The 21,654-nt window shown below is 50.9% G+C and overlaps 3 gene segments (V, D, J or C); all 3 read right to left on the reverse strand.

Annotated features, from left to right (window-relative positions):
• Positions 1–21,654, reverse strand: part of LOC112310504 (immunoglobulin lambda variable 5-45-like) — a 715,836-nt gene that overhangs the window by 679,613 nt on the left and 14,569 nt on the right.
• LOC128781365 (probable non-functional immunoglobulin lambda variable 5-48) lies at positions 7,997–8,562 on the reverse strand. The segment is given in 2 exon segments: positions 7,997–8,349; positions 8,466–8,562. Coding segments are annotated over 2 exon segments (450 nt in total).
• On the reverse strand, positions 16,986–17,550 carry LOC128781373 (probable non-functional immunoglobulin lambda variable 5-48). The segment is given in 2 exon segments: positions 16,986–17,338; positions 17,456–17,550. Coding segments are annotated over 2 exon segments (399 nt in total).

A 21,654-nucleotide genomic window follows, 5' to 3' on the forward strand; every position in this document is an offset into this window, starting at 1 on the left:
CTTGGTACTAAAATTCTCAAGTCCCTCACCTTGGGTAAGAAACCAGAGCGTCAAAGCGAGTTCATCAAGGTCAGCCGGCTGCTTAGTGAGAATAGTAAATTTGATGTAATTATTTAGCCAAAACTCATTTGTCATTTTTCCAGGCATGGTGCTGGGCACCTGGGGGCACTAAGGAGAAACAAACTTCACTCTGAGTTCCTGAGGGCAGGGGTTACGGTTTCCCGCAGGGAGGTCAAAGCTGAAGAGTCACACCAAGAACCGCTCCTTTAGCGACCACTTACATCGTGCATAACTCCGCCTCCCCATGACTAGTAAATACAGAACTTGCAGAATCATACATTAAATTACACCCCCCATTTGAAACACGTGCGGGACGGTGGATAAGTCCAGGGGGGGATGAGCTCACTCGGGTACAATGTGCAGAGAGAAAGCAGGACACAAAACCCAGTCTCCTCACAAGTCGCCCAAGGTTACGCCCAAGGTTATCGCCACAAGGTACAACCCTGTCAGCCAGCGCATTCAAAAGGAAGCTTTAATGTGATCATCATAGCATTACGTTGCAAAATTTTGTGATGTGAGAGAGTTTTATGTTAATGGAAAATGTTATTTATTTATTACCAAATGCTCTGAAAGTTTATATTTGTACAGGTTACTATAAAACAGATTTCGGTCCATAACTCAAACACCCCAGACTTGAGGGCCCAGGAGGACAGTTTTCCTATAACATGCAAATCAAAACAGTTAGAGCCCTCTCGCCCTTCAACTTGAGATCTTTTCCAGGTTGCCTTAGCCCCTTTGGGCCCTGCTATTGACACAATACCATAGACTGAGTGGATTTTAAACAGCAGAAATTTATTTCCCACAGATCTGGAAGCTGGAAGTCCAAGATCAAGGCGCCGGCAGATTTGGACTCTCCTCCTGGTCCTCAGACGACCAGCAGCTCTTTGCTGTGTCCTCGCGTGGCGCGAGGGGGTGAGGGCTCTCCTTATTTTATCAGGGCCCGATCCCGTTCACAAGGATTCCACCTTCATGACCTAGTCAATCACTTCCCAAAGGCCACGTCCAAATAACATCACGCTGGCGATCAGGCTTCCACACATACGTTTTGGGGACACATTTGGCACAGCACAGCATTTCCTCTTGTAACAGTTTCTGAGCATCTCAGGATCTGGTGTGCTCCCTAAATCTCCCGTGAGCAGCCCTCTGATTCTGGACTCTGTAAGTGCTGCCTCCCACCTCGTGAGAGTCCCCCGCAAGTGGGGCAGAAGCCCCCCCCTTCACTTTTCACACGGTTGTAAAAGCAAACTACCTAAACAGTAACAATAATGATATTCCAGGAGTAATTCAAAGATACTGCACCACCCCCAGCCCCTTCTAGTTCCCTTACAAAGAGAGTTTATGTCACGTCCTCTATCCCAGGCCCCTTGCTCAGACACAAAGGTTTATCCTACACCCCAAAACTGTGCCTACTCCCTGTACCTCCACATTTTCATGTCTAGATCAAAGGGAGCCCAGACCTCCGGGAAAGAAGGTACCTTAGTCCTTCTGGGACTCAAGAAAACTATATAAAACAGTAAATGAATAAGATGAAGTCAATAGGAAGGAACTAGGGCCCATGGGAGGAAGTTTTAGAAAATTAGGTTTCAGAACAAAATACAAAAAAAAAAAAAAACAACCCTTGTGTTGTTGTTTAAATGAGAATTACTTAGCCATAAACTGAGCTCAGCTGTGAATCAGCTCTTCAGCAAGTGCATGCAGGAGCCCTGATTCAGCTGCGAGGCTGGACCAGCAGCCTTGAGAACGGCCTCTTCCCACCGAGGGGGTCTGCACAGTGATCACCGCACCCGGAGGCGGCTGCCGTCTGGGGCTCTCGGGTCCTGAATTCTAAGACGTCACACTAGGAATGCAAAGGGGTTCAGGTCATAAAGGGGAAATAATCAGTCTGACTCCACATAGAATGAAGGTTGAGATATCCTAGAATAGCATTTCCGGACAGCCTTTGAGACAGACAACAACATCTGAATTTTGAACCTTCAACCTCCTTCCCTCAGAACTAGTCTCGACACTGGAACCGTCTAGATAACGTCAGAAATGTAGGGCGGACCTTCACTACACGAAATGTTGCTTTAGCTGGGCCGTATCATCACTGCAGCAGAAAGACAGGGACGACTCCCTGGTAGATATTTCAAACTTCAGTTACTGCCTAGTTCTCCGTCACTTAAAGAAAAACAACTCACAAGGTTTGTCAAATTCCGTTCACAGACTGTCCTTGTCTTCCTGTGAAGTTCACAAGCTTTTCTTTATTCCCATGCGTCTGAGGCCAGCTTATCAGAAGCAACAAGGTTTGCAGCTATGTAGCCAAATCCTGGCACCTACTAAGAAGTCGTTCTGATGATATTTCTGGTCTCCTCTGACACTGCTTTAAAGCCCATGTAGAGACCCCGCTTCGTTGCTATCTCCCTGTCCCGACTCAGGAAGGGCATTTTAGCAGCCTCGTTAAGGTATTCAGATTTTCAAACATCAGATCCCAGAAAGCAGCTCTCCAGGCTGGAACTTTACAGAGCAGAAGAACATTTTTAGAGTTTGAGATAAAAATGGAATAAAATACAATGCAACAGAAAGAGGACATATCGCTATTGTTTTTTAAATTTTTTTTTAAATTGTTTTGGATTAATCCTCACCAGAAGATTATCCACTGACGTTAGAGAGAGAGGAAGGTAGAGTGAAACATCAATGTGTTTCTGAGCTTAATCTGAGCTTGAATCCGGTTGCTAGATTTCAATTCTATTTATATCATGGATTTCTCCCACAACATGGACACATCATTTCCCCTGCAGTTCAGCCATCCTGCCTGTAAAATGAAGATGAGATACATACATGGTTTCCCACTTCGCGCTGTAACCAGGAGATGCTTGGGTAGATTCTTTTCAGTGAGTGAACCCGGCACAAGAAGCCGCATAGACTCTGGCAGCATTTACACGCTCACTGAAGTGCATTCAAAAGACAAACGGAGTGTCCTAGAAGCTCATGTACACAAGATACAACATGATTCCTTGACCATCATTCACTCCGTCTTCGCTACTTCAGCCTCATTAAAAAGCAGTTTTCAGAAGACAGGGAATTATAATCATGTACTCCCCTGTATGAGCTATTTGCTACAATATTACAACTTTTTAGGCAGTTACCATGTTTTATTAAGCACAATTTTAAGCACTTTACATATATTACTCATTACTCTGCACAATAACCCTGTGGTTAATAGTATTTTTGCCCCCTCTGCACATCAGGCAAACTAGGACAGAGTGGATAAATACATTGCCCCAGATGTACTGGGTTCCTATTGGCATAACAAATTACCACAGACAACTTAGAACAGCACACATTTATGAAATTGCTGCTGGTCAAGAGTCCACACACGTCTCAAAGGCCCTTCGCTCAGGGTCTTAACAAGGCTGCCAACAAGGTGTCAGCTGGACCGCCCAGACCCTGAGGAACAGCAAAGGTAGGAAACTGCAGTTTGAGCTCCTGTCCCTATACTCTTAACGGCTTCCCGATACTTGTCAGCTCGCCCAGGACGGCACACACGCTGCCGGGGAGAGGACTTCACCTGCTCCAGGGCTCCACGTCTGGCTTGCTGAGCACTGTTGGATGAGTGCGGCTTTACATGCTCAACCACCACCTCCCTCCTTAGAGAGAAGGGTTCCTTCAATTCTTGTGTTTTACATTGAGCCTCCTTGGACATCTTCACCTGACCTAAATGTTTTGCCAGAGAAATCTTTTCTTTTTAAAGAACAGAAAAAAAGGAAGTACAGGTTTTAAACCCTCCTTGACTTTTGAAGATAACTATTTACTTTGAAAAAAAGACAAGGACTGAAAGCATCTTACTTAAGACTTCTGGTCAAGATGGAGGTAAAGGTAAACACGCTTTGCCTCCTCGTGCAACCACAGAAAGAATGACAGCTAGACCAGAAAACAAGTAACAGCAAGAACCATCAGAAATTCAAGCTGTGTGGAAGTCCGACAACCAAGGATTTAAAGAAGCCACATTAATCCAGATGGGTAGGAGGGGCAGACACGTGCAGACAGTTTGACAGTTTGAAACAGAGGTGCGGCGGAGGCAGAATGGGCAGTCCCACCATTCACGCGCGGTGGATAAAAATAGAGAGGATGCCTTGGGAGTGAGGGATCCCAGACTCGGGCCAGATCACAGAGCCCAGGGTTCCAGCACCAGGAAGATAAATGCCCATAACTTCCGGTTGCAAAAACCAGTGGGGCAGCAGGCAAAACTGCCAGATTTGCAACAGAATCCACTCAAAGGGCCCACAAGAACTTAATACGTGTGCAAACCTACCCCTTCTGGGATTCAGCACCAGGGCAACAGCTGGAAGGGCACCAGTCACACGGGGTAAATGCCAGGTGAACCTCCAGAAGGCAGGCGGTGGCATTGTCCCCTCTCCAAGACCCCCCCCTCACAGAGCCACAAAGTGGTAAAGCAGGTTGCCCCACCCTGGCGACTACCTAAGGCTCTGCCTTACACAATCTACAGGTGCCTTTTCTACAACAGGCCACACCACTGAGCCAGGGAGTCAGAGCAGCTCTACCGAATACACAGAAACACACACAGGGAGGCTGCCAATCTGAGAGGACAAAGAAACATGGCCCAAATGAAAGCACAAAATAAACCCCCAGAAAAAGAGCTAAATGAAACGGAGATAATCAACCTATCAGATGCAGAGTCCAGAACACGGGTGATTAGGATGCTCAGAGAACTCACTGAGTACAGCAACGAAATAAAATACTCTCAGGAAGAAATGAAGGTCACACCAAGTGAAATTAAGAAAAATCTACAGGGAACCAACAGTGATGGGAAGGAAGCCGGGATTGAAATCAACGATTTGGAACATAAGGAAAAAATGAACATTCAACTAGAACAGTAAGAAGTAAAAAGAACTCAAAAAACCAAAGATAGTATAAGAAGAGTCGGGGACCTCTACAAAAGTGCTGACATCCAAATCATAGGGATGCCAGAAGGAGAAGAGGAAGAGCAAGAAGTAAAAAAACTTATTTGAAAAAATAGTGAAAGAAAACTTCCTTAATTTGGTGAGGAAATAGACACACAAGTTCAGGAAGCACAGAGAGTCCCAAACAAGTTGGATGCAAAGAGGCCCACCCCAGGACACATCGTAATCACAATGCCAAATGTCAAAGATAATGAAAATCTTAAAAGGCAGCAAGAGAAAAGCAGAGAGTTACCTACAAAGGAGTGCCCATAAGACTGTCAGCTGCTTTCTTAAAAGAAACTTTGCAGGCAAGAAAGGACTGGCAAGAAGTATTCAAAGTGATGGAAAGCAAGAACCTACAACCTAGATTACTGTATCCAGCAAAGTTATTTAGAATGGAAGGGCAGAAAAAGTGTTTCTCAGCCAAGGTAAATCTAAAGGAGTTCATCAGCACCAAGCCATTATTACATGAAAGGTTAAAGGGAACTACTTAAGAAAAAAAAAAGAAGATAAAAACTATGAAAATTAAAATGGCAACAAATTCACAACTATCAACAACAGAACGTATTTTTAAAAACTAAGCAAAGAAGAAGAACGGGAACAGAATCATAGGTATGGAGATCATTTGGATGGTTATCAGCTGGCAGGGAGGAGGGGGAGAATGGGGGAAAGGTACAGAGAATAAGAAGTATAATTGGTAGCTACAAAATAGACAGGGGGATGTTAAGAGTAGTGTAGGAAGGTGGGGGGAGACAAAAAACTTATATGCACAACCCAAGCTCAAAAACTAAGGGGTGGGAGGATTACTGAAGGGAATGGGGGGTACCAGGCAGAGGGTGGCAAAGGGGGGGAAATTGAGACAACTGTAATAGCATAATCAATAAAATATATTTTAAAATAAATAAATAAAACATCTTACTTAACTACAAAGCACTCTCCCTGGACTTGGTAGGGGGGAGTATTTCTCACGAAAAGAGTAAAAAAACATTGAATGGAAGTTTCTCTTTCAGTAACCTCTCCCAGACAGGAAGCTGTTATCTACCTTCCTTCCAACAGGCTGCTTAGATCCTTAAAATGAATTCCCCAGTGACGTGTCCTGTTGAGCATCACCGAACACGTTTATCTTCCCGTTGTACCCATTCCTTAGTAATGAGGCTGTTCTGACCAGCTCAGTAAGGTCTGCTCCTCCAATATCTGGGAATTCAGGGGCTCCACAAAATTCTGACATCAGGAGGGAAAAAAAACCTCAGATTCTATATGGTTGTCTGAGTTCAGAGAACTATTAGTGTAGCCCAGGCTGGTTCCTGGGTACAAACGAGGTGCTCTGCAGAGGGCCACCTGGTTTTCTGGGGTCCCACATGCTGCACTTCAACCTTCCCCAACCTCACTCACTACTGTGGGGCTGTTTTGTTGTGGAAAGAAAGAAATTTTGTTTGCAGTGGGAGAACTGTATCTTCAAACAGAGATATTTTCATTGCCGTGAAAATGATACATAGAGCTGGAAGAATGAATCCTTTTGTCTTAACAGCACAGGTGACAACAGAAGCAAACTCCTGACCTGGTGTTGGTCACAAGCAGGGACAGGGGACTCATGATCAGGCAGGGGCACGGGAGGCAGATGGATCACATTCTCCATGGAGCAGGAGGTCTGTGTGGCACTGGGTTGTGTTCAGCTCTGTGACAAGGATGGCCAGCCTCTCCCAGGGGCTTGAGCCCAGAGGTGTCAAAGGGGTTCTGGTGACAACACTGGTTCTGGAGAATCAGGTATCTCACTGTTCTCCCAAGTCACAAATGTGGGGGCTCTCCCTGGGAGCCTTTGGGAGTGTTGCCGTGGTAACCACCAATGATCTGCTGCTTCCTGTGCAGGAGAAACTGACCTGGGGTCTGGGTTCACAACAGCTTCATGGGGGAGGAAACACAGGCACATACTAGGGACTTCCTGCTCCTCATGTCCCACACCCAGCCCACAGCCTGGATGGTGGGGGAGCCCAGGGAAGTGTGAGAGGACAGGGGGACAGGTGGTGCCTGCTCAGGAGAAGCCACTGACAGTCATGAGGTCCCTAGTCAGGGAGGTGCCCAAGGGCGCAGAGTCCAGGGTCAGGCTTGTAGTCCTGGAGTCCTGGGCATGTTGAAGACGTACCACAAGGTTATCACTTATGCCATTAATTTATAGGTGACAGTCACTGTCTTGGTCATCATTTGTAGTCACAGACACAGTGTTATGAGATAATAGAAAATCTACATTGGTCTCGGTCCCTGGTTCCTAACACAGACTACTGGAACCCCTGTCATTTCCTGGGTGGGAGGAACCCTTTTCTGGGATCTGGGTGGGCTCTAGGTGAGGACTCAACAGACAGAGGCATGATTCAGATTGGAATTTTCACACCTGCTCCCCATTGCCTTGAGGAAGGACAAGAGCTAAGGTCGAGCCAAAAATTAATTGAAACCAAAGTGAGGGACCACAGGAGCCTTCGAGTTGTAGCCAAGAAGCTGTAAAAGACCTGGGGACACCCTGCTTGTGACTGTCACCTGCAGTGCGGGCAGTACCGTGGGACGGAGCCCTTCACTGTGGTTCTGACACCTTCTCCAGGCGGCCGTGGGAGAGCTGAGTTGTGTGCTGGGACATCAAGCTGCTGTCACAGGGAATTGCTTATTGTGAAGAAAAATCCCCCATATTTGGTGACCAGATGTGTCAGAACTGAAGGGTGCTACAGGACAAAACCAGACAAAACAGGATGAAAGAAATGAGATTTTTACTTAAAAAATATTACTTTGTTAACATTTACTCCAGGCACAGTGGGGACGGTCACTCAGGCCTTGTCACCCCTTCAGCATGAGTGACCCAGGGACGCCCTGTGCTCTCACTAATGACTGTGCTGCTCCCACAGGACAGTTCTGACTGCAGAGGAGCACACCTCACAGAGGCCTCCACAAATGCCTCACTGAGGCTCAGAGCCATAACCTCTGGGCCCAGGGGTTTCTGTCTCACTTCCTCATCATCTGAGCCACTGTGAGTGACTTAAGCTGCTCCCACTGCCCTGAGCTGCAGCACAGTAGTAGTCGGCCTCGTCCTCGGGCTGAAGCCCAGAGATGGTCAGGAGCCCTGCGTTGGCCGAGGAGTCTTTGGATCCAGAGAAGCGGCTGGGGACCCCGGAGCCCTGGTGCTTGTTGGAGTCTGAGTAGAACCTCAGGAGATACCGGGGAGGGCTCCCTGCCTTCTGCTGGTACCAGAGTATGTGGTAGCTGCCAACACTGAAGCCACTGCTGAGGGTGCAGGTGAGTCTGGCAAATGATCCAGGAGATGCAGACACGGATGGTGGCTGAGTCAGCACAGGCTGGGACAGGGAACCTGCAAACACAGACACATGTCAGTGATGGGGCAGAACCAGGGGAAGCTTCTCAGGAGATGGAGCAGGAAGAGAATAACTTGGGAACAGAGGCCTGGTCCCCGAGGCCTGTCCCTACCTGTGCAGTGAGAGAGGAGCACGAGGAGGAGAGGGGTCCAGGCCATGGTACACACAGCCCCTGAGCCCACAGTGAGGCTGGGCTGCCCAGGCCTCATTTCTCCCCACCCTCTGCCAGGGGAGGGGCCATCCATGCAAATGTGTGTCCATCCAGGGGCTGCCCAGTCCCTCCCTACACCCGGGGGCTGGAGCTCAGCTCACACCCAGACTGAGGAGGATGGTGCTTGGTGTCAGCCCTTGGGAGAGCCCCTGGAGGAAGCACCTGCTGAGACCACACAAAGTCCCTGCTCTGGAGACTCTGCCAGGCCTGAGAGGACACAGCTGCTGAGTCTCCATCAGTAGGCACAGGGTCCAGCCCCCAGGCCCAACTCCCAGGATGAATGGTCCCTAATAGCAGCTTGGTAGGGCCACCAGGGCAGTCCCACAGCGCCCCCTGAAGGTGGCACAGCACACACCTCTCCATGGACCAACTCCCTGAGAGCCCAGCTGGTGTCTGCAGCTCAGCAGGTCACTGACTCTGTTCACACATCCAGGGTCTGGTTCCCACATACCGTGACTCTGATACATTGTACTGGTTACTGGTGCAGCTCATCCCAGGAATCCCCAGCTGTGGGAGGTGCAAACATGACTTAGATAACAAATTTGGTTTCACCTCTAGTAAAGATGATGAAAGTGTAAATATACAGAGAGCTTCCTGGCCAAAGTCACAGACAAAGAGATCACTGGTCTGGTTGGAAGGGCTCCTGAGAGTTGTTCAGTGTCAGTTTCAGGAATACCCTCAGAGACCGGGACAGAGAAGGACCATTCAGGTAACATTTCTAGTCATGGGATGCATGTAAAGTTTTCATGGGCCTGATTGGTTCGATGATCAGAAAAAGCAGTGGCTGTGGAAGTCTCCACAGCGACCCCTGGAGCCTGCAGCATGACTGCTCAGAGCAGGAACTGACGTCTCATCTCAGTCTGTGCAGTTCTGCACATCTGTGCCATGTGGGTGTGGGTAGAATTTTGCCTTAGAGTCCTAACATGTGCTGTATTATACAGCAATCTTTCCCTGCCCGTACTGTCTTACTCACTGTCTCTTTAGTGGCGACATACCAGTTGGCTGTGATGCGTCTGCAGACGAGCTGAGTGTCTGGGCAGTTGGAGGCAGAGACCAGCACGTCCTTCTGTGCCAAGATCACCCTCTGCTGTGCCTGTGCCCACGGTCCCATGTCCCACACGTCTAGACTCATGGGGACTCTTAGCCAATGACTCTGACCAGGACCCCTTGCTCCCCATGGGCGCTGGGTCCTGAAGGCACTCGAGGGGCCTTTCTCATTCAACTCAGACAGGTTACCCCCTGCTCACAACCCTCAGTGACTCCCCACCAATGTTTGCACTGAACCACAGCTCCTGGGCACCCTCAGGGGATTCATGGTGGGGCCCCACCTTCTCCTCACTGTCACTCAGCTCCTTCCTACGTGTCAGACCTCCAGCTTCCCCCACTTCCCTGTCACTTCAACCCCTGGCTACTGTCCTTCAGGGTGTCTGAGATGACTCCTCCTCTGTCCTTTGGAAGGTAATAGGATTAATCTTGAATCATGGTGACAAGTCATACTGTGGAAATTCAAGTGGCTCTCAGTAGTAGGGGACACACACATCATCACAGACAGAATTAGACGAATAATATGACAATGATGAAGGCACATAAACTCTAGGGAGGGATTCAAGACCTGTCTACATGGATTACACCACCTCAACCCCCATCCACAGGACTCCTCTTGTTCACTCCTGAACCCTGTACCTCTCGTCTGCCCGCTCACTCACTATAGAAATCACATCCACACGGCATGTCCCTTCATCAGTATGTGATCTAACATAAATATGCTTTATGTGCCCAAACTTGACAGGACAACAACGGTGTACAACTACTGTCACGTGAGTGAGTGTGCACAGAGCAGCTGACTGTGCTGCTCTCAGTGAGAGCGTGAAGGGGAACAGGCCTCCTGTGTTGGAGTCCTGGGGTTCAGGGGTGACACTTCTGTGTGAGCAGAAGGAAGTCCAGACCAGCACACTCGTCCTCAGACATCACTTATCTGCTCCCTTCACCCACGTCACAGGGCAGAATCCTGTCTTCTTTCACACAGACAATTCAAACCCACGGTTCTTCCTTTATGAGATTCCCCACTAGGGTCCATTATGGGACTTTGGGTAAAGAAGGTGAGTATTACGATTCGCTGATCACAGGGTGGACTTTGAGCTGCGTGTTAGTCCCAGGGGACAACTGATGACCTCACAGACTGTTACTTAAGTGAAACGTGAGCAGACGTTCAAACAGCCACCGTGCCCTGGGCAGAGCCTTGCTCATGGGGCTCGTCTGGTCTCCTGTCCTCGGTGTCTGCTCCCCTCCCACCAGCGGCTCCTGTCTGTGCTCCAGGCCCCACACAGACCCAACCCCCAGGGCCGAGGCCTTGTCCTGTGTTCATTCCTCTCTGTGCCTCAGGCCTGAAACGCACTGCCTGAGACAGTAAATGAAATAGATATGGTGTATTTTTAGGGCAATGTGTAAAACGTCAACATGTTAACTGCACACAGAGTTGGGCCAAAAACTTTAATTCACTCATGGATTTTTGTTGGTTATTTTTGTTTGATTTATTTAATCTTTATTGTGGTAGCTTCCATTACCATTTACTCCCCTGACACCCTCCTCCCCCAGCAATCACCACCTGTTGTCAGTGTCCATCAGTCCTTTCCATTTGCTCAATTCCTCCACCCCCTAACCTCCCGCCCACACACTGGCTGTGGTCCTGCTGTCCTTCACACTGATTGAGAGGAAGTTCCACAGGACTGGGTCACAGGCTCTGACCCCATGGGTGTCTCTGTGACTGTTTGGTCTAACAGACGAGATCTCAGAAGCACAGAGAGACAGCACATTAGTCTCCGTCCAGCTGACAGGCATGAACAGGACTCAAAAGCAAAGGTTGCTTAACAGCTGAGAACGCGTTCTTTTACCCAGGGGGTCTCAGCCTGGGTTAACTGCAACCCCTCGGGGCATATTTCGAAACGTGAAGTTGGTTCATGGGTCATAACTTAACAGGACCGTGTCACTGTCATCTCTATTCAGAGTCGAAAGGACGCATTTAAGTGTCACACACGCACAGAGCACACCGTCACAAGCATGGACCCACACCCACTTCACAAAGGCACAGGCTCACACCCCTGGGCTGAACCAACTCACCCTCTGGAATCCCTTGTACAGGAAATGAGCTATCAGCCTCCCTGACATGGGGAAAGTGGGAAAGAAAATACGGGGACTCAGAAACCTCCAATCTCAACACAAATGTTCCAGTAGGAGACAGAGGCCAGCACCCTCCTTGGTGGGAACAGGCTGAGTGCAGACCAGAAGGGGAAGCTCTGGGAGTTTTGGCCTCACTTCCCCCTGAGTCTGCAGCACTGTGATTACACTACCACCAGAAGACTGACAGTAGTAGTCGGCCTCGTCCTCAGGCTGCAGCCCCGAGATGGTCAGGGAGGCAGAGTAGGAGGCGCTGTCTATGGAGCCAGAGAACCGATCCGGAACCCCGGAGGGTCTTTCGTAATCTTTATAGATCACAGTCCTGGGGCCACTGCCTGGCTGCTGTTGGTACCAGTGCACATAGTTGCCCCCAAATCTGCCGCTGCTGCGGGTGCAAGAGATGGTGACTGTCTGTCCCAGAGACCCCGACACAGATTCAGGCTGATTCAGCACAAACTGGGCCCAAGACCCTGCAAGGAGGGAGCAACACAGAGATCAGTGAGGTCAGGACAGACCCTGTTCCCAGGGAGGGAGGAAAGGTCATGGACCCAGGGGACAAATTCCCGCCCTCCCAGACTTCCCCTCAGGCCCCACCTGTGCAGTGAGCCAGTAGGGTGAGGACAAGTGGAGCCCAACCCATGGCGGAGACGCCCCCAGACTCTGCTGCCTGAGCCCCACAGCCAGCCTGAGTCTTCAGACTTATATGTCAGCCTGAGGCTTAGAGTGGGACGTCCTTATGCAAATCTTCCCTTTTATTGGCCTTCCAAGCCCCTCCTTTAACCAAGCCTGGGCTCCCACTGAGAACAAGAGATCATAGGAGTGGGAGGGCTTCAGTCCAAAGATGACACAGGAATCAGAAGAGTCAGGGGCAACTCCCAGCAGAGAAGTGTGGGGCACCCTCTGGTGGGTATGAGAGACATGGCGCCCTCGGGCAGGTGCTGGGGCTCAGGGCCCTTCCTGCCCTGCTCCTGGCCCTGCTCCTGTGCCCCTCCCAGTCCCAGCCTTTTCTGACTAAGCTCCGTTCACTTAAAATTATGCCTCTTAGGTTCCTTCTGTGGACTGATGAATGATTTATTGATGTTTCCAGTTATATTTTTCCATTGTGTATGGACCAGAGTGTGTTTTCTTCATTCATTCACTTATTGAAGGACAGGGCAGTAGCTTTCTAAGTTTTAACAAACACAAATAAATAAGCTGTAACTTTATGTGCATCTGCTTATTTGCACACAAGTGACTGATTTAAATAGGAACCTAGGGGTGTGATTTCTGTGTTGTATCACACAGGAGTGTGTTTAACTTTGTGAGAAACTGCCAGAGTGTCTTCAAAGGTGCCCGTGGCTGGTGCATCCCAGCAGCACGAAGCAGAGCTCCTGCCGCCCCACAGCCTGGGAGCCTCTGCTGCGGTCAGTGTGTCAGTGTCGGCCATGCTGATGGGAACCTGGTGGTCCCTGGTTGTACAAACATGGAATTCCCCAGTAATGCCTTATGTTCACCATCTTTGCACGTTGCTCTCCCAATTGTACATGTTGCTTCGTAATAAGACTGTTCAGAACTGCTCATTGGGGTGTCAGGGGGGCTGAGGTGGCATTCCCCAGTATGAGGGGATTCAAGGGCTCCACAAAGGTCTTAAATCAGGTGAAAAAGAATTCCTTGTGGTTTCAAAGCTCAGAGAAGGATGAGCGAAGCCCAGGCTGGTACCAGGGAACACACAGGTTGCTGTGCACCTGTTAGCTGGGTAAGAATGAAGGAAGGAAGTGAAGCAGGGTGTAGCCAAGAGGAGGGCCCCAAGAAGGGATTTGTAATGGGGTCCAGAGCTCAAGGTGTTCAGGAAATATTAGGAAAATATATATAGGGTGTCCTTACCCCCGCAAGCCTGAGCCAGGGGGGATGGGGCACATGGAACAGGGCCATTCAGAGCTGTTTTGGGTAGCAAGAGCTTTGCAGCTAACCCCTGGCACGGTCACTTAACACATCCATAACCTTTAACAGGTTTCATGGATATGTTAAATAGCTGTGGCCATGTTTTGAGCCAGGGGGATGGAAGTGACTTCCACCCAAGATGGGACTGGGAAGCAAGTCCCCCTGGTAACAGGGCCAGCGTGAGAGCTTGGAGATGATTGGCTCCACGCCATGGGGCCACACATACCCAGACTTACTATGGCAGCTCAGTAAAGCTGGAAGAATACAGGGATGCTGGCAGGTGTAACTGACTGTAGGAGGAGTCAGAAATGGGGCTGCAAAGAAAGATGAGCGCTGGGATTTAAACCTAGGCGCGGCAGCCATAGAGGGAGGAGGACCATGCGGTTCTGAGGGGAAAGGAAGAGGACCACGAGGTTCTGAAGTAAATAGGGGGCCACGCAGTTCTGGAGTGAATAGGAAGGATCATGTGGTTCTGAAGGAGAAAGAGGGCCACGTGGTTCTGAAGGAGAGTAGAGAGGACCGTGTGGTTTTGGAGTGCTTCTTTTTGCCACGCGGCTTAGGCAGCAGGAGAGACTCTGCCAGGAAGAAAAGGGGAGGAAGGACTCTTGCTGGTGGACTATGAGAAGGTGCCACATGGTTTTGGATTAACTGGAGATTGCAGCAGCCACACAGCTGATGATGCCAGGAGCCTGAATCACGGACTTCTACTTCTTTTCCTGAGATACGGTACCACGGACTGGGCACAGGGAGAGGGAAGGACTGTGCATCTGTGGGTATTCTAAAGGACTTTAGTATCTTATTGAAGTCATTAAGCCATTACTCTAAGTCTGTGTAACTTTTAAATAAACCATTCCCTTCCTTTTCACCAGTCTCTGACATTGAGAGAAGTCTTTCTGCTGGCGGTGGGCATTTCGAACCTAGCAGGTGTGGGGTGGAGGGGGAGGAACCTCCAGAGACAGAAAGGGGGAATCCTTTCTGTAATAACTTATCATGAACTACCCGTCCCCTGCTCTGTAACAGAAGGAAGCAAAGGGAGTCAGACATGATTAAGCATCAGGGTCTGGGGAGCCTCAGCCTGCTTGCTTAGCCACAGCTTCCCTCTCCCCAGGGGATGGCAGCACTGACCCTCCCAGGGATAAACACCTCCCCCAACACTTTTGGGGATCAGCCCGACCTCCACTGCCAGGTTGTCCTGAAGACCAGGGGACAGTAAGCACATGCACACGACAACTCCAAATGTGCAGGAGGAGGTGCTTCTATGCAGCCTGTGCAACAGGAGCCGAAATTGGTTGGAGGTTTGGCCCCGTGACAAGCTGTGGAAACGTAGACGTTGGTTGGTTGTTTTGAACCAGTACGAGGCCTGCCTGAGCCCGAGGTGATACAATGCCAGGCAACAAAGCCTTTCTCACTCTCTCTGTCTCTCTCTCTGTGGGTCTCTCTCTCTCCACACCCCCCAGGAATATGCGGTCGCCCACGTGATCACGTGTTCTCTCCATATGGACAATGTGTGCATAGCCGCCGACTGAAGCCCCCAGCAGACCTGGTGGGATCCAAAGGACTAACCTTCAATATGAAAGAGAAACTCGGGACACTGGCATTTTTCTGGAAGATATGGTTGAATGTTTTCCATGGCGGGACGGACACGGATGTGACACAGGGGCAGTCCACCCGCATAAATCCTGCCACCCCACAGTCTCCCATGCGTGAGCCTCTTCTCGCGATCCCATTCAAGAAACACGATTTCTGCCGGCAGCACAAACGGCCACCGGGTCTGGGGTCACACGTGCTGCTCGCAGGCCTTTCCTACCACCGCTCAGCACTTTGGGAATGTTTTACTCTGGAATCAAAGCAGTTCTGTTTGCACTGGAAGGACCATATCTTCAAACAGAGATACTTTTCCTTGACAGCACAAAGCAAGAATTCAGAGAATGAAATCTTTTTGTTTAATTTCACGTATGACAACAGAAGGAAAATCCTGAGCGGGTGTCGGTCGGAGTCTTCTAGGGCTGGACCCCAGGGGAGGTCAGCAAGGTTCTTTCACAGCTTCAATTCTGAGAATGAGGTCCAAACCCTGGGTGGTCCCTCATTACTCTTCTAGGTCACAAAAGCGGCAGCTCCATCCAGGAGGCTTTGGGATGGTTGCCATGGTCACCCCCAATGTGTCTGCTGCTTCCTGTGCAGGAGAGGCTGACCTGGGGTCTGGGTTCCTCAGCAGCTTCATGGGGGAGGAAACACAGGCACATACTGGGGACTTCCTGCTCCTCATGTCCCACACCCAGCCCACAGCCTGGATGGTGGGGGAGCCCAGGGAAGTGTGAGAGGACAAGGGGTCAGGCGGTGTCTGTGGGCTCAGGAGAACGCACTGACACTCCTGGGGCCCGGAGTCAGGAAGGTGTCCGAGGGCGCAGATTCCAGGGTCAGGCTGAAGGGCCAGAGGCCGTGGGCATGTTCCAGAAGTAACACAAGATTCCGAATTATGACATTGATGTGTGTGACCGCGACTGTCTCGGTTATTGTTTGTAGTCGCAGACACAGTATTGTGAGAAAACAGAATTTATATTGGTCTTGCTCCCTGGCGACAGACACAGAACCTTGTCATTCCTGGGTGACAGGCAGCCTTTGTTCTAATGAGGTCACTCTGGGTGGGCTCCCGGGTGAGGACTGGTCACTCAGTAGACAGAGGGATGACTGGAAGCTAGGAATGTACAGCCCTGCCCCCCATTTCCTTGCGGAGAGAGAAGGACTCAGGTGGAGCCACCCAATTAATTCAAATGAAGGGAAGAAACATGGGAATCTTCAATTTACACCCAAGGCATTAAAGAAACTTGGGCACATCCTGCTTGTGACTGTCACCTGCAGCGCGGGCAGTCCCGTGGGACGGAGCCCTTCACTGCGGACCTGACACCGTCTCCAGAATGTTGGGTTAGGGCTGAGTTGTGTGCTGGGACATCCAGCTGCTGTCACAGGGAATGGCTCTGGTAGAGAAACATCCCCCCCATCTGGTGACCAGATGAGTCAGAAATGAAGTGTTTTATGTGAGTAGAAACCAAACACAACAAATTAAATGAAATGAGATTTTTACCTAAACCTATTTATTTTGTTAAAATTTACTCTGAGACTGTAGGGACAGTCAGTTGGGCTTTGTCACCCCATCAGCGTGAGTGACCCGGGGACGCCCTGTGCTCTCACTCATGACTGAGCTGCTCCTTCCCTTCCAGGGACGGTTCTGACTGCAGAGGAGCCCCCCTCACAGAGGCCTCCACAGACGCCTCACTGAGGCTCAGAGCCATGACCTCTGGGCCCAGGGGTTTCTGTCTCACTTCCTCATCATCTGAGCCACTGTGAGTGACTGTAGCTGCTCCCACTGCCATGAGCTGTAGCACAGTAGTAGTCGGCCTCGTCCTCGGGCTGCAGCCCAGAGATGGTCAGGAGCCCTGCGTTGGCCGAGGCGTCTTTGGATCCAGAGAAGCGGCTGGGGACCCCGGAGCCCTGGTGCTTGCTCGAGTCTGTGTGATAGTACAGCAGATACCGGGGAGGGCTCCCTGCCTTCTGCTGGAACCAGAATATAACATAGCTGCCAACACTGAAGCCACTGCTGAGGGTGCAGGTGAGTCTGGCTGATGCTCCAGGAGATGCAGAGATGGAGGGCGGCTGAGTCAGCACAGGCTGGGACAGGGAACCTGCAAACACAGACACGTGTCAGTGATGGGGCAGAACCAGGGGAAGCTTCTCAGGAGATGGAGCAGGAAGAGAATAACTTAGGAACTGAGCCCCTGGACCCCGAGGCCAGTCCCTACCTGTGCAGTGAGAGAGGAGCACGAGCAGGAGAGGGGTCCAGGCCATGGTGCACACAGCCCCTGAGCCCACAGTGGGGCTGGGCTGCCCAGGCCTCCTTTTCTCCCCACCCTCTGCCAGGGGAGGGGCCGTCCATGCAAATGTGTGTCCATCCAGGGGCTGCCCAGCCCCTCCCTTAGCCCTGGGGCTGGAGCTCAGCTCACACCCAGACTGAGGATTATGGTGCTTGGTGTCACCCCTTGGGAGATCCCTGGGAGGAAGCACCTGCTGAGACCACACAAAGTCCCTGCTCTGGAGACTCTGCCAGGCCTGAGAGGACACAGCTGCTGAGTCTCCATCAGTAGGCACAGGGTCCAGCTCCCAGGCCCAACTCCCAGGATGAATGGTCCCTAATAGCAGCTTGGTAGGGCCACCAGGGCAGTCCCACAGCGCCCCCTGAAGGTGGCACAGCACACACCTCTCCATGGACCAACTCCCTGAGAGCCCAGCTGGTGTCTGCAGCTCAGCAGGTCACTGACTCTGTTCACACATCCAGGGTCTGGTTCCCACATACCGTGACTCTGATACATTGTACTGGTTACTGGTGCAGCTCATCCCAGGAATCCCCAGCTGTGGGAGGTGCAAACATGACTTAGATAACAAATTTGGTTTCACCTCTAGTAAAGATGATGAAAGTGTAAATATACAGAGAGCTTCCTGGCCAAGGTCACAGACAAAGAGATCACTGGTCTGGTTGGAAGGGCTCCTGAGAGTTGTTCGGTGTCAGTTTCAGGAATACCCTCAGAGACCGGGGCAGAGAAGGACCATTCAGGTAACATTTCTAGTCATGGGATGCATGTAAAGTTTTCATGGGCCTGATTGGTTCGATGATCAGAAAAAGCAGTGGCTGTGGAAGTCTCCACAGAGACCCGTGGAGCGTGCAGCATGACTGCTCAGAGCAGGAACTGACGTCTCATCTCAGTCTGTGCAGTTCTGCACATCTGTGCCATGCGGGTGTGGGTAGAATTTTGCCTTAGAGTCCTAACACGTGCTTGTATTATACAGCGATCTTTCCCTGCCCGTACTGTCTTACTTACTGTCTCTCTTTAGGAGCAAGATACCAGTCGGCTGTGATGCGTCTGCAGACGAGCTGAGTGTCTGGGCAGTTGGAGGCAGAGACCAGCACGTCCCTCTGTGCCAAGATCACCCTCTGCTGTGCCTGTGCCCACGGTCCCATGTCCCACCCGTCTTGATTCATGGGGACTCTTAGCCAATGACTCCGAGCAGGACCCCTTGCTCCCCATGGGCGCTGGGTCCTGAAGGCACTCGAGGGGCCTTTCTCATTCAACTCAGACAGGTTACCCCCTGCTCACAACCCTCAGTGACTCCCCACTAATGTTTGCACTGAACCACAACTCCTGGGCACCCTCAGGGGATTCATGGTAGGGCCCCACCTTCTCCTCACTGTCACTCAGCTCCTTCCTACGTGTCAGACCTCCAGCTTCCCCCACTTCCCTGTCACTTCAACCCCTGGCTACTGTCCTTCAGGGTGTCTGAGATGACTCCTCCTCTGTCCTTTGGAAGGTAATAGGATTAATCTTGAATCATGGTGACAAGTCATACTGTGGAAATTCAAGTGGCTCTCAGTAGTAGGGGACACACACATCATCACAGACAGAATTAGACGAATAATATGACAATGGTGAAGGCACATAAACTCTAGGGAGGGGTTCAAGACCTGTCTACATGGATTACACCACCTCAACCCCCATCCACAGGACTCCTCTTGTTCACTCCTGTACCCTGTACCTCTCGTCTGCCCGCTCACTCACTATTGAAATCACATCCACACGGCATGTCCCTTCATCAGTATGTGATCTAACATAAATATGCTTTATGTGCCCAAACTTGACAGGACAGCAACGGTGTACAACTACTGTCACGTGAGTGAGTGTGTCCAGATCTCCGGAACGGGCAGCTGACTGCTGCTCTCAGTGAGAGCGTGAAGGGGAACAGGCCTCCTGTGTTGGAGTCCTGGGGTTCAGGGGTGACACGTGTGAGCAGAAGGAAGTCCAGACCAGCACACTCGTCCTCGGATATCACTTATCCACTCCCTTCACCCCCGTCACAGGGCAGAATCCTGTCTTCGTTCACACAGACAATTCAAACCCACGGTTCTTCCTTTATGAGATTCCCCACTAGGGTCCACTGTGGGACTTTGGGTAAAGAAGGTGAGTATTACGACTCACTGATCACAGGGTGGACTTTGAGCTGCGTGTTAGTCCCAGGGGACAACCGATGACCTCACAGACTGTTACTTAAGTGAAACGTGAGCAGACATTCAAACAGCCACCGTGCCCTGGGCAGGGCCTGGCTCATGGGGGTCGCTGGTCTGTCCTCGGTGTCTGCTCCCCTCCCACCAGCGGCTCCTGTCTGTGCTCCAGGCCCCACACAGACCCAACCCCCAGGGCCGTGGCCTTGTCCTGTGTTCATTCCTCTCTGTGCCTCAGGCCTGAAACGCACTGCCTGAGACAGTAAATGAAATAGATATGGTATATTTTTAGGGCAATGTGTAAAACGTCAACATATTAACTGCACACAGAGTTGGGCCAAAAACTGTACTTCACTCATGGATTTTTGTTTGTTCTTTTTGTTTGTTTTATTTCATCTTTATTGTGGTAGCTTCCATTACCATTTACTCCCCTGACACCCTCCTCCCCCAGCAATCACCACCTGTTGTCAGTGTCCATCAGTCCTTTCCGTTTGCTCAATTCCTCCACCCCCTACCTCCCGCCCACACACTGGCTGTGGTCCTGCTGTCCTTCACACTGATTGACAGGCAGTTCCACAGGACTGGGTCACAGGCTCTGACCCCACGGGTGTCTCTGTGACTGTTTGGTCTAACAGACAAGTCTCAGAAGCACAGAGGGACAGCATATTAGTCTCTGTCCAGCTGACTGGCATGAACAGGACTCAAAAGCAAAGGCTGCCTAACAACTGCGAACACGTCCTTTTACCCATTGGTTCTCAGCCTGGAGTAACTGCGCCCCCTCGGGGCATATTTGGAAATGCGCAGGGGGTGTTGTGGGTCATAACTTAATAAGACCTTGTCACTGTCATCTCTATGCAGAGTCCAAAGGATGCATTTAAGTGTCGCACACGCACAGAGCAGACCCTGCACAAGCACTGAGGACCCCCACTTCACAAGCACTGCCCCACACCCACTTCACAAAGGCACAGGCTCACACCACCTGCACTGAACCAACTCACCCTCAGGAATCCCTTGTACAGGAAATGGGCAATCAGCCTCCCGGACATGGGGAAAGGTGGAAAGAAAAAAAAGGCACTCAGAAACCTACACTCTCAACAAACACTTTCCAGCAGGAGACAGAGGACAGCAACCTCCTTGGTGGGGAAAGGCTGAGTGCAGACCAGAAGGAGAAGAAGTTCTGAGAGTTTTGGTCTCACTTCCCCCTGAGTCTGCAGCACTGTGATTACCACCACTACCATCATAAGACTGACAGTAGTAGTCGGCCTCGTCCTCAGGCTGCAGCCCTGAGATGGTCAGGGAGGCAGAGCTGGAGGAGCTGTCTATGGAGCCAGAGAACCGATCCGGAACCCCGGAGGGTCTTCTGTCATAACCATACATCACAATGGTGGGGCCACTGCCTGGGCGCTGTTGGTACCAAGACACAAAGTAGCTTCCCACGGTTCCACTGCTGATGGTGCAGGAGATGGTGGCTGTCTGTCCCGGAGACCCCGACACAGATTCAGGCTGAGTCACCCCAAACTGGGCCCAAGACCCTGCAAGGAGGGAGCAACACAGAGATCAGTGAGGTCAGGACAGACCCTGTTCCCAGGGAGGGAGGAGAGGTCATGGACCCAGGGGCAAAGTGCCACCCTCCCAGACTTCCCCTCAGGCCCCACCTGTACAGTGAGCCAGGAGCGTGAGGACAAGTGGAGCCCAACCCATGGTGGAGATGCCCCCAGACTCTGCTGCCTGAGCCCCACAGCCAGCCTGAGTCTTCAGACTTATATGTCAGCCTGAGGCTTAGAGTGGGACGTCCTTATGCAAATCTTCCCTTTTATTGGCTTTTCAAGCCCATCCTTTAAATAAGCCTGGGCTCCCCCTGAGAACAAGAGATCATAGGAGAGGGAGGGCTTCAGCCCAAAGATGACACAGGAAACAGGCAAGAGTCAGGGGGCAGGACTCCCAGCTGAG

This window comes from Desmodus rotundus, chromosome 7, assembly GCF_022682495.2.
Source record: "Desmodus rotundus isolate HL8 chromosome 7, HLdesRot8A.1, whole genome shotgun sequence".
NCBI lineage: Eukaryota > Metazoa > Chordata > Mammalia > Chiroptera > Phyllostomidae > Desmodus > Desmodus rotundus.